Genomic DNA, 12956 nt, shown 5'->3' with positions numbered 1-12956 from the left:
ATGGCTCAGCAAAAATGCACAGCAATGTGTATGATGCCTGAACCATTTCTACCTGAGCGGCTATCTGCCTTCTCTCTGCAGAGAGTACATAGTATAACTGCAAATGTCTTATTCTAAAACGATTGTGCAACTTTCATTTGTTTCATTCACACAGTATTAAAAATCCAGGTCCTGAGGCAACACTGAAAATATGAATATATCTGTTGAACGACTTATGTTTATCCAGTGGTTGGAAAAAATGAGGTGCTAGGAAAAATTATTTGGCTTTTTAAAACTCATGAATTCAGTTAGCAAGCTGCACTGGAAACAAATGATTTGCCAGTGCTGTTGCCAGTGCTGGGCAAGTGAATTAATGGGAGGGCTGCGGCTGCCCTCTTGCCCCTGCTGCCCCATGTGGTGAGCCCGTGCTCAGTTGCACGGTGTTTTAGTCATCTCTCTGAGGTTTAATTTGCTCAGCAGTTACAATGACCTCCAGGTTCTTCAGAGTAACTGACCCCAAGTTATGTGGAAAACGGCCACCACGGCCTCTCGGTCGACATACTCACAACCCGAGGGAGTCCTAAAACTGTTTGGGCTTAGACCAGGTGACTGCCCTGCCTTGGGCATATCTGGAAACCTGATGCCTTCTAGCCTAGGTGTTAGGTGTGAGAAGCCCGTGATTTGGCCTGTCAGCCTGTTTCATGTGGGCGCAAACCTTGGTTCATCATACTGGCAAGCCACCCAAAGCATGTGCGTGGGTGTTGGGTCTTCGGGATCCAGAAGCGGTGAAACCACCAGCCTGGAGCTGTTGGTACATGGAGCAGGGGGAGTTTTGGGGTGGTTTTTTTTCTAATAGGCTATTCTGGTTCTTGTTGAATGGTCGTCTTGATACTCTTCTCCAACCTTGATTATGACTTGCTTACTGCTATAGGACTGTGAGCTCTCATTTCAGTTTGGTTTCTAGACAGCCAGAAGGCTATAAAGCATCTTTTAAAATGCTTCATGTAAAACTATCCAAAAGAAGAATGGGATGAGTAGAATTTTACAATTCGTATGCTGCTGGGGCAAATGCCTCGGTCAGGACCAATGCTACCTGAAAGGCTTTAATGGCACGTGCCGGGATGTTTACTCTAGGTCATCAGTTTGTGAGCCCGACACAGGAAGGCGGGCGGGCAGCGCGGGCAGCACGGTCCCTGCACCGAAGCCCTTTGGCGCAAGGCGAGATTAGTGTGACGGGCCGCAGGCAGCACAGGGCCGGGGGGGTGGGCAGGCACTTTGCCGCTGTGGCTCCAAGACAAGACCGAAGTTTGTTTTGATGTGGCGTTGGCAGCTCACGCTGCCCGATGGCAGTGTGTGCCCCGCTGCCAGCTGGGGATGTCGCTCCCCTGCGTAAGCGCAAGGCTCTGGCACTCTGAGGAGATACTCAGCTGCTTGGGGCATTTGCTGATGTGTAAAAAAGAGAAGAGAAGGGATGCCGGGGAGAAAAATGCATCTCTCCTGGGGTGTAAAGAATAGAAGGTGGCCAGTTATCATCTACTGCCTAATCTGTTTTGCTGGACCCAATTAGGGGCGGTGTTTACAAATTGATTTCAGGTTAACCGTGGCTGGCAGTAATGCCAGGCAGTGCTCCAGCTGTAGGCGAGGTTTCACTGTTCCTACTGAAAATAGGTTTAATCTAAATAAAAGACAAATTAGATCATGTTGCTCTTCTACAGTAAAGCGTGCTCAAGGGCCTTTCCTTCACATGATTTGTTAGGTGTTGACTAGCATGGGGAACGTGCTGATTCCCAGAAATAGGGAAAGCTGATGTAATGGCATTGCACATCTTAACAGGCCTGGCACAGACCTCCCAATCAGAGTCAGAGTTTAAAAAGAACTGCTGTGTTGCTGACATTGTCTGCACTGCTCCTCAGGTTTGAAATAATAGTAATAAAATACAATTTGATTGATTTTGGAATCAGATGCCAATGCTGACTGCCAGCTAGAATAATTTCAGTTTAGCAGGTGCTCTTCAGAGCAGCAAAATGATCGCTGTGTTGTGCCCAACAGAGAATAAAATCATGCAAGCAGCGTAGATGAAGAGTTTGATAAAACTACAGCACAGGCATTAGCTTGGGGGGCACAAGAGGCAGGGTTTGGGAGGGTGGTGTGTAGATTCTGGTTGCAGTAGAGTCCCTGAGTAGGGGAGTCTCAGTGCAGCGTTAAGGCCAAATTATTCTTCTTGTAGGGAAGGACTGGAAGCCATGTGCTCAAAACCAATTCCTGAGCACGCACAGTTCCCATCATTTGAAGATACGTTCTCATGCAGCTACAGTCCCTCTCGATAGTGCAGCATCCACACACCCTCTTTACTGCTAACGCTAATGCGAGTAGCTCTGCCTGACTGTGGACGCAGTTCAGATGCAGACATCATCCGCCTCGTCTGCTGCAACTCCTGTCGGAGTACAGGGAGGCTGAGACTTGGCCCTGGCAAGGGTTAGGGAGTGGGATCCATATCAGCATCCAATATGTGACTTGAAATCTAATATAAGACTAATTTGGTGGCTTCTAAACACTAATCACTGTGGATTTAGCATGGAGATAGGACCTGTGCCAGAGGCATACCACGGCACAGGAGGCTGACTCAGGTAAGCGAATTGTGACATGTCTTCTAAAATAGAGGCAGGGAACCTGGATGCTTGAAGATCTGCATATTGAGAATATGGCAAGGTAAATCATTCAACTAAACAATTATTCCTGGTGGATAAAAAAAATCCAATTTTAGCTTACCTGACCTACTGATGATTTCCCAGTTAGTTCAACACATTTCTATTTATAGAAATTCTCTCAAAGAATGAGAAATGGTGAAGATACCAAGACCCAAAATAAAATGGAAATTCAAATTGCACTTCAGTTTCTCTTCAGTATAGTAAGATGCAATAAATATGTCATGCAGGACAGCTTCCAGTCAAGGTTAACTCCTGCAAAATAACTACATTAAAGATGTCACGTTTGTGATGGGAGATAAGATTTCTAGGAAGTTGCTGTGGATGGATTGCAGTGGTCAGATCTGAGGTATGCATGAGATGACTGCTAGAAACCATGGAGAGATGAACAACACATGCACTGCATTCTGCTCTCTGGAATGAGGTTTGGCCAACAGGACGGTAGTAAAGAAGACACACCAGAGGGATATGGGGTTCCCAGTGCTCTAAGCCAAAGAATTTGTCAGCATCTTCAAGGTTCCTGTGGTAAGACCAGAATTACTGAGACAAACTCTCGGTTTTCTGTGTAATAGTTCAGAGGACCAAAATAATCTTAGATAAAAAGAGAAGAAAAGGGAAAAGTGAGAGAGAATACAAATGCAGAACCAAATCTGGCATCTTAGCACTCAGAAAACTGGGACTATTAAAAAAAATAAATTAATAAGTGGATAAAAGTTGAGATGGGGCACTTGAGAGACAATAGGAGCGAAGGGAAATGAATGCGACTTCTAGCAGCTAGTCTCTTTGCGGGGATCCTTTTATACCGGTTCCTCTGGTTTTTCAAAGGAGCTGCAGGGACCTGCCGTGCAATAGGATAAGGGGCTTCCTCCCGTCTGAAGAGCAGAGGTTGCAAGTGATCAAGCAAATGCAGAGAGCGAGGGGGGGTGGAGAGCGCTCATTTGTGGTTCACAGACTGGGAGCCTCTAACCTGATTTAAATGCAGAGGACTGTAGTTATGACTGTAGTGAAAGAGCACCAGGAGGAAAATTCAGCAGCTTAATACAGTATCGCCTCTTCTTGGCTACAGGAGGAACAGTAGTCTTGTGGTTAAATGTGGAATTCTACACACCTCAAAAAAAACCCCACGTTTTCATATGTGTTCAAAGTACTTCTAAGATATTTATTATAGCTCTGCTACGTCCTGGTAATAGGTAGAAATGCTGTATAAAATGTGTATGCAATGGTTCAATATGCATGCCATAATAGAGAAGTTTAATATTATGGTACTATAACCACTTAAATGCATAAACCAGCATATGGTCAGAGCCAAGAATTAGTAAGCGCGCCAAAGATCAGAAAGATGCATTCATGTGTAACCTGCCATTCATCTTAAGAGTAACTTGAGTAAAACAGAACATTGTCACATACCTGCAAATGCTACAAAGCTTAGACATGCTGATTATTAGAGTTACAGCCTGTGTAAAACAGAAGAATCCCTAATTAAAGGTAGCTGGGGAGGTCTGCTACAGCTGAAGGGGAAAGAAAAGCCCATGGTTTCCTATTTGTACAGGCTGCAGCATCTTTCCCCTTGTAAACCTGATAAGAGCAGCAGATTGTGGCCAGGAACAGTGATGGCCGTAATCTGGTGCTCGTGATGGGAAATGGCACAGATATTAAAAAAAAAAAAAGTAAACTTGAATGTACGTATCTTGTTGGCCATTGTAGGATGGGAGGAACTGATTTGGGTCTGGGATGGAATTTGCTCAGTGAAAATAAATAGTCTGAAGTGCGCTGTGAAGTTCATCTTAATGCGAAATGCAGTAAGGCAGAGAAGTGACTGCTGAGAGCAGCTGAGGAAGGTGAGAGAAGGCTGAAAGGTGCCACAAACGTGGAAAAGGGATAGCGAAGCGGGTGGGACGGGGCCACCCAGAAGCACTTTGTTCTGCCTGTCAAAGCACGGAGAAATACACACCAGGGATGTGCTGTGGGAAATCTCATTCTCCAAAACTGAACTGAGCTGAAGAAACATCACACAAGTACGCAGTGGGAGTGTTAAAGACTCTCTAGTAAACCTACAGAATGTGATGGGTTTTCAGCAACACTTCCCAAATGGCCAAATTGATAAAATCAACCTCCCAGTGACTGGAATATTTAAGCATGGAAATCCAAAGCCCAGCCGGAATATATTGGCGTCCTCATCGTCACTGGTCCGTGGACTCCTGGGTGAGTGCGTGAGCATGCCAGCTGCCAAATAAGTTTCCTGCTGGAACACCGATCTAGAGAAGTTTAGTAGAAAAGGCAACCAGATGGCTAAAATGTCTTCTTGGTGTCAAGTGAGTTCTTCAAAAGCTGAGGAGGGTTTTCAGCACCCACACCTCTTTTGACAACAGCCCCAAAAACCTAGTAGCTTATGTTTTTATTGGAGGTTGGTCAGGAGGTGTTATCTGTGCCCCACGTCTAGTTATAACCAAGGCAGTGTCATCATTGGTATTTGGTGCCAAAATCGGGGGTTGCATGTGTGGGACGGTAGTATTTCAGGCTGCTTTTAAAGATGACTCCAAGCTCTTTTGAGATGCCCAAAGCACTCCTGGTGGACACGGAAACAGGAGAGGGAGCGGTAGCGGCAAATCTCTGGCAAATGAAGTATGTCCTGACCAGAAACGTGACATCTTATGGGCAGAAAAGTTTATCTGGATTTGTGGTACCCTGGCTTGGTCTTGCTCTGGGTGGATGCCAGCCCAAATCAAGTAATTGGCTGGTAGAGAAGATGCATATTTTGATGATGATCGCATTAACAGGAAAAGGACGTGCAATCCCAAGCGTGAAATAGAAGGAGCCAGTTCGGACGAGCAGCCAGCCAGGCGTTATCTACATGTGCTCTGCGGGCTCTGAGGGAGCCCCGCTGCTGCCAAAAGGTTGTGAAGCCCCTCCTTAAGCACCGCTCCCTTGCGATGCCCTCTGCCCGCAGCAGCAGGAGGTGGGCAGAGGTGGTGAGCCAGCTGTGACAGCCCTCGCTCGGAGCCGGGTCCAGGGAAGGCTGGTCCAGCTGCAGAGACGGCTCTCTCGCCTCACCCTCATAAGCCAGGGAGGAGCTGTAACAATCTGGATATGCTCATGAGTTAATTAATTGACCAAACCAAATGAGAAAAGTGAGGTTGAATTATTTATAGTATATTAACACTGTTGGCATGTGCAGGAAACGCTAACAAACTGCAATAGGCAAAACGTTGAAATGACTGAGCGCTTATTGACCAGTGGAAGCCAGAGATCTGTTTTCAGTAATCTGAGTGACAGCCAAGGGAATAGCGAAAGACATTTTTTTATTATTATTATTTATTTCCAGATTTATAACGCTCATTTCTCCAGTGCTGCATCATTTGTAAAGAAAGCATAACCACTCTGGGGCATTAGGCAGCTTTTCCCCAGCACACTGTTAGCAAAGTTTGGGGGCTGCCAGCTCTCGGTGGTGGTGGGTGGTGGCGAGGGACCCAGGTGGAGCTCACGAGCGAACCCCAGCCGGCAGCGTGCCGATACCCCTGCCGGTTTACCCACTCACGCCTGGCTTGGCCAGGCAATGACAATGGGTTTGAAAAGGAGTAAAAAGGCATTCTGTCAATTAAATAAATACACTCTGGTAACAATCAAGAGGAAGATCTGACGAAGAAAGACAGGAGACTTTAATGCTATTTTTCTGATTAGAGTGGTCCTTAAAACAGGGCATAAATATGTTGTGCATCATAACTCCAGAGTGGGAAATCTTTGCTTACCATGGCCTCTCCTTTCCTCTGCATTCATTTAACTTCTACTCTACTTCTATTCTTGTCCGGAACAGTTGATCGGGATGCTGCTGGCATGCTGTCTGTCCCGGTTTATTACTGCTAACCAGTACGAGATGGTGTAACAAGGTGAGTTTTCCCTGCTCTCTGCGCGGTATGCTGTATATGCTCCAATATATTGTTGTGGCTGTGCTGCTTCTGCTGAAGATAGCGGGCGAGTTTTAGATGCTCAGTGTGCTCATCGAGAATTAAGTCTTCCCATGGGACTTTTTGTTTTAGGATTTGCATCCCAATATTCTGTCTGGTTGAAAAAAAAAGGGGGGAGGAAAACGTACCATTGAATGTTTTGTCACTTTGGCTTTCTTCATGAAAAGGGAGGGCAAAATATCCATCGTGAACACTGTTGGCCACGAAAGCAACCCACTTCTTTTCTTTTATCCTCCCCAACCCAGTCTTTCAGGAGTGCGAAGTCCAGAGCGTGTCTCAAGATCAGGAGCTGCCGAATTGGAGAAAGACTGAAACGAATGTTATAGCACACACTGTCTCTCGCACGCACGCACACCCACACTCCCCACAAGCAAGCACGTGCGCGCGCACGCTCGCACCCCACCTCCCGAACTCTGTCCCATGCGTAGTGTACCATTCTGTGAAGTACCGCGGTGCCAGCAAGAGCAGCTGGGTCCCCTTGGCCTCCGGACCCCGACCCCATCCCCACGGCTCGGCGTAGGACGGCACCGTATGTATGTTCTTGGTCACACAGTAGTTGCATCGTAAGTTAACAAAGGTAATTCATTAACAGCATTGATCGGGCTGTGCATGTAGTGACTGGAGGGCATAATTAGCCTTTCACCATGGTTAATAAGTGTTGCACACATTCATATAAACCGGTATATGAAATATATATTCTTTCGGTTTTATCTTAATTTCTTGTTTTGTTTATTGCTTTACTAAGGTTTTCATCCTTTCCCCCTTCCCCGCGCCTGCCCCCCTTCCCCAGAAACAAAGGAATCAGTAACATAACATGAAGATACTTGAAAATGATGTTAAAATGTTGTGCTTGAAGGGAACCGTTATTCCTGATGTTCTTCTACATCTTTGATTCTTACTTAGTGTTGTATGCCTAGTGCGTATCCCGGTAGGCTTTGTCTAGTGCATTTTGCCTCTGAACCTGATCCTGTGTAATACTGTTATTAAGCTGTGTTGTTGCTTACTGTGAAGGCAGGAATTTTGCTTCCTTTATTTTTATTAGGTAGTTATGAACTAATTGTACTGTGCTGTACTGCGGCCTTCATACTTTTTTCCTGTTCTTTCTTTTTCTTTCTTTTTGCATTGAGGTTGCAGCCACCAAATACACTGTTGAATCAAATCGAAATAAAAACACACACACACAAAAAAAAAATCACAAAAAAAATAACAGGCATATGAAATATTTTTGGGGGAAAGCAAAAGTTTAAAACCTTTTTAAAAAAAAAAATAGGACTTTTTTAATAATGCCTCTGTCTAGCATGCCAACGAGAATGCATTGATATTGTGAGTATTTGTGATATAAGTATTAATAAATGGAACCATTACAGATTTCTAGCCGCTTCCTTTTCGTTCTTTAGTTGCAACAAAACTCTTTCGAGGGGGGAAGTGAACGTGAAACACAAGCGCACAGCTTGGAGTGACGTGTCTTTATGCATATTTTAACAACTAACTTGCTTGTGACAGAAAAAACGTTATTGCCCTGGAAAAAAAGAGAAAGAGCTGGAATTGTTTCAAAACTCCAAGAAAAACCTTCCACAGCTGGTTTCACCATGTGACGAATGCATACCCTCTGCTTTGCAACTTCTCTTCTTGTGACTGATCCGACCTGCAGCATTTAATTATCCCGTCCGTAGCACTGCGCACGCTTTTGGCATTAAGTAGTTCTCTCTGATATTGGTGAGGGTGGGGAGAAGAGGGATTTGGGGTTGGGGGGTGGGTAACAGCTGTCTTTGCTGCGTTCGTGGAACGGCAGGCACTTCTCTCTTTCTCACTTGAATACACGAGGTGTTGAAAATCTGATGGGAAAGTCCATGAAAGTTTAAACCTGGGAGTTTTGGACCAAGGCCTTACAGCAGGCGGAGAAGACGACTTGGGGAGGGAGGAGCTGCGCAGCGTCTGTGTCCGCACAGCCCATACAGCTCCCGGAGTCCCAGCCCGTCCTCCATCCGTCTGTCCATCCGTCAGTGCCACCCACCCAGTTAATGCGACCCCCGGCCCAGGGAGGGCTGCCCTGGGTGCTGCCTGCAGCGTCAGCTCCCGATGAACCTTTGGGTGGTGCTGGCGCGGTTGGTGCGCTCTCACCCACAAGTAAAAGGGCTCGCGGCTGCACAGGCAAAAACCTGTTGGCATATGCCAAGGCGACATGTCTTACAAACCCCGGTGGCATCATTGGCTTCATTCAGAGAGCACTTCTAGAGCAGGGAGCGGTGCGACCCTGGTTGCTTTGCCAGGGGGATGGGAAATCAGTACTCCGTGTTGCTCTTGAAACACAGGTAATGGTTTTTATAGATGTGATCCACTGCCAGAATGAAAAGCTGCGGTTTGCTGCTCAGTCTCTGCTTCTGTATCTGATTACAGCTCAGAGCTTCACATTGGGCTTCTGTCACAATTTGCATTTTTCAGCCCGGCTCTAAAATGCACAACCCCACCGTATGCGGTCTTTGGCAGGTTGTGTGCCTCTGGTGCCCAGGAGCCGAAGCTCTGGCTGTGCTGAGAGCCAGGAGCACTGCAACACACCCGCGGTGAAAAACATGAGCAACTCATATTTTCTTCATCACTTACTTTTTTCCTGTTATAAGCTGTTGGTAAATGGGGACAAAAAGGCTTAGTATATTTGTGTGAGAGGGGCAGTAAGGTGGTGGGGAGTCAAGTGTATTTTGTGGCAGGATGCTGTTACAGCTGGGGATGCACTGACTTCCAGCTGAAGACCTGTTTTCCCAAGGTCTGCTGTATCTGAGATGTTCCCCTACCACTGTAGATGAATAGCGCGTACTGAAGTTTGTAGCACTTGTCCTATGGAAGTGTAAAAGTCATTTTACTGATTTATTTTTTTTTTTCCCTACCAAGCAAATTACCTCGGAGCAAGTAAGACAAGTCATCCATCTCCCTCCTCTTCCCCCTTCTTCCCCCACGTAGCCTGTCCTTGCCATTCGAAACTAATTTGAAAAAGAGATTTATAAACAAGAGAAAGCTGGTCCACAATTTTAAATCTGCCCTCAATAAAGCATCTATTGCAAGGGAGCGGGCCATCTTTAAATGTGGAGAACACGAATACAGGTCCTGTGTAAATGCTGGGCAGCTTGCGTATGCTTTGCTGGGGACAAAGCTGCTCGGCGCGGGTGGCAGCACTCACATTTGCAGTCCCTTCCGAGGGCTTCAAAACAGTCACAGCCGCTCGCTCAGTTGCTGGGGCTACGCGATGTTGGAGCGATGCCCTTCTCCCGCGGGCGCAGGAAGTTTGCAGGGGGATATTTTTCCACATGAGAAAGAACTGGCCCACCAGCCGCCCCAGTTTCCCTCCCCTATTCATCCCCAGGCAAGTCTCCCCTGCCCTGGGGAGGGGAGGGGAGGGAGGGGGGAGAGGCTGACACCTCCTTCTTCAGGAGCCACCAGCGACCTTCCGGAGTGGAAAAGCACCAGCCTTTTCTCAGTTCTCTTTCCTTTTTTTCTTTTTCCGGAAAGAGTTGTTTGTGCCAAAAGCTGATTCTTTTTGAAGATGCTGATGTTGGGTGACAGGTCAGCAGGCCCCCAAACTGCTCCGGCTTGCCTGTCCCCATTCAGTAAAGCATGTGCTCAGCTTCAAGGCGTGAGCAGTGAATTAAGTCCATTCAGCGAAGCCCTGCAGTGCGTGCTCACGTTGTTTCCCTCAGCCCAGCGGCACTCCTGCTTGTACGGGGAGAGGCTCAGGTTGGTGAAGGACCCTCCAAGGGCTTCCCCGGTGAAATTTCCCCCCTCCCCGGTGAAATTCCGCCCCCCTCCCCTCGGCTCCATCTGGGGCTGCGCAGCAGCAGCTCGGGCGGGGAGGGCTGTGCTAGCTGGCACTGGGCTCCCTCCTGGAGCGAGAAGCAAGGTGGTGGAAGGGAAACAAAGCTGGAGCTGCTGAGTGTGGGCTGAGTGTCAGCCGGGCACAGAGGCGTGAAACTTTCCCTCCAGAGGTGAAGCTGCCGCGGGGTACCAGGGGGGCTTTGCCTCAGGGGCTGGTGGCCGCTTTCTGGTATGAACTGAATCCTGCCGCGCTGGGCTGGCTCTGGCTGCCTGACGTGTCCCCAAGGAAATCACATTCGCTGCCACCACCGGACCAGAGCTGGGCAAAAGAAGGGTTGGGCAGCTCTGGGAGTCAAAGAAGGTGATGGGGTGACTGGATGAATTCCCAGAGGGGTGGGAGGAACAAGGCATGGCTGGGGGACGAGGAGAGTGGGAGATGGAGCGGGACTGTGGGAGGAGGAGGAAGGTGCATTGAGACCTTCTTGTTTTGGCCGTGGTGAGCTGCTAGCTTCGTTTGGCTGCAGTGTGGACCAGCGGCCTTAGCTGGCCTCCCAGGGCTTGCTTCTGCGGAGGAGGACAGCCCTGAGCACTGCTGAGAAGATAGCACGTTGCTGTGACGGTGATTCTTCACACTAGCATCAAACTGCGGCTCGGGGAGCAGGCCGCCATGCTGGAGGGCCTTGCTGGCTGCTGCCATCCTTGGGCGAGCGTCGCTGCGGAGGAGACTGGCTTTGCAGGACTGCTGATGGGATTTCAGCCTGTCGCTCCTCAGAGGACCCAATGCAGAGGCTAAAATGATTTTATCATCTGTGACTCTTCCCCTTGACTTTAATGGCTCATTACCATTTCAGATAATTTTAAGGTTAGCAAATTAACCTGCTGCCAGCCAAGTCCCATGCACTATTTAGTTAACACTGTATAAAATACGTGACATCCCACTGGAGGGACAGGATTGATCGGGATGTCAGACTTCTACTAGGGCTGAATTAGGGCTGCTTCAGTATGAACGTGTATAATAAAAATAGAAATCTTCATGATTCGACATAAAAATGACACTCCTGCTTTTTTGTAAGTAAAAGTGTTTTGCCCCCCAAACGTGTGAAATCTGGCCAAACTTCTGCAGGCTGCTTTTACCAGCCTGGCCTAATTTTGAAGAAAAAAGCTATTGCTTTTGCCTTTTGCTTGTCATTGCACCTGTTCCTGTTGAAACCAGGAAGCATTTTATTCAAAGGGGGTTTCATTTTTGCCTGGCATGACTGGAGATATTTGGTAGGTGCGAGCTCATTAAGAGCAAGCCGTGCTGAGGCAGCAGCTCTTCGAGCTCCAGCGCCTGTTCTGCTCCGCAGTAACAGTAGTGTGGCTATTTTTGGTCTCTGCTGAAGCTATCTATAGGTGACACCGAGTACTTATTTTAGATTGCGGTCCTTCCACGTAATCAATAACTGGGGTGTGTATACACACACACACGTAACATCCCTGATGTGCTATACAACAGTGTAACTCATAACGTGACGTACATTCCCAATGCAACTACTGAATCACCAGAATGCTATTTTTTTATTCACCATACTCATATAACACAGCATCTTGGCCAACAATTTCAGAAGCATGAGATTTTGGGCAACCCCCCGGAGGTATTTCCCAAATGCTGTAGCTTTCAGAAAGCGCTGAGCGACCTACCTTTTAGGAATCCAGCCCTTTCAAAACCTCTCAGGGCACTCAGAAGTGAAAAGTCATTTTTGAAAGCCCTATCTTCTTAAAATGGAGATTATTCATCCAAGTAAAAACCATTATTTTTTAAATCACAATTATTTCCAAAGGGAAAACAAAGACAGCTTTCTGACTTGCATGGAAGCCATGGTTTGTGTGCTTTATCTTCTTGAGTAGAGAATCAGAAATCATGATGTGAGAGGAGAACTGGATAGGTGGAGAAAAAAGAGTGGAAAATATTTAACCTTCTATTTTTTCAGTCAAAAGGGTTTGAAACGGGAAGTATTTCAACCTGATAGTGCGTCCGACACAGCAGTGCAGTGATCTCCAGCTCCAAGCTGGGCAGCTCAGCAGCTCAGGCCAGCAGCAGCGGGGTCTGCGATCCAGTCCGGAGGGGTCTGTTGCCTGCCAGAACACCCCTGATGGTGAGAGCAGCCTTTTGTGGGAGCTTACAGACATGCTAGAAACTGCCCTGGTTCACATGCAATGAAATTCGTGGCCAGCGTCAATCCGTGGCACTGCAGGAGCAGTTTGACGTCGGTAGTTTCCTACTCTGGTTCCCGTGGGCTTACTGTACTTCTGTGGCATTTACCTTTAAAGTCGTGTTTGTAAGTTATTGCTTGCTCAAAAGAATAGTGCTTATGTTTATTATTTGGTATCTTCAAGCCTGTAGTTATCTGTAATTAAAAGCAAACAAAAAATGGCCCAGAATTTTCTTCACCCTGGAGTTCACTGTGACCCAAATGTCAGATGAACGGGTACTTCTCCCAAGTACAGGAGCTGGTACATTGAGCCC

The 12956-nt window shown here is 47.3% G+C and overlaps 1 protein-coding gene across 1 annotated transcript in view; it reads left to right on the top strand.

Moving 5' to 3' along the window:
- The window catches only part of TSPAN7 (tetraspanin 7), a 102956-nt gene extending 94939 nt beyond the window's left edge, over positions 1-8017 (top strand). The window contains exons 7-8 of the mRNA XM_054813727.1: positions 6496-6568; positions 6892-8017. Of these exons, the coding sequence (XP_054669702.1) occupies positions 6496-6564 (69 nt within the window). The 3' untranslated portion in view covers positions 6565-6568; positions 6892-8017. The remainder of the gene's footprint in view (positions 1-6495; positions 6569-6891) is intronic.
- The last annotated feature ends 4939 nt before the right edge of the window (positions 8018-12956 follow it).

The sequence above is a fragment of the Grus americana genome, chromosome 1 (genome assembly GCF_028858705.1).
Source record: "Grus americana isolate bGruAme1 chromosome 1, bGruAme1.mat, whole genome shotgun sequence".
NCBI lineage: Eukaryota > Metazoa > Chordata > Aves > Gruiformes > Gruidae > Grus > Grus americana.
Note: the sequence above shows the minus strand (reverse complement) of the source record. Positions and strands in the feature narration are given on the sequence as shown.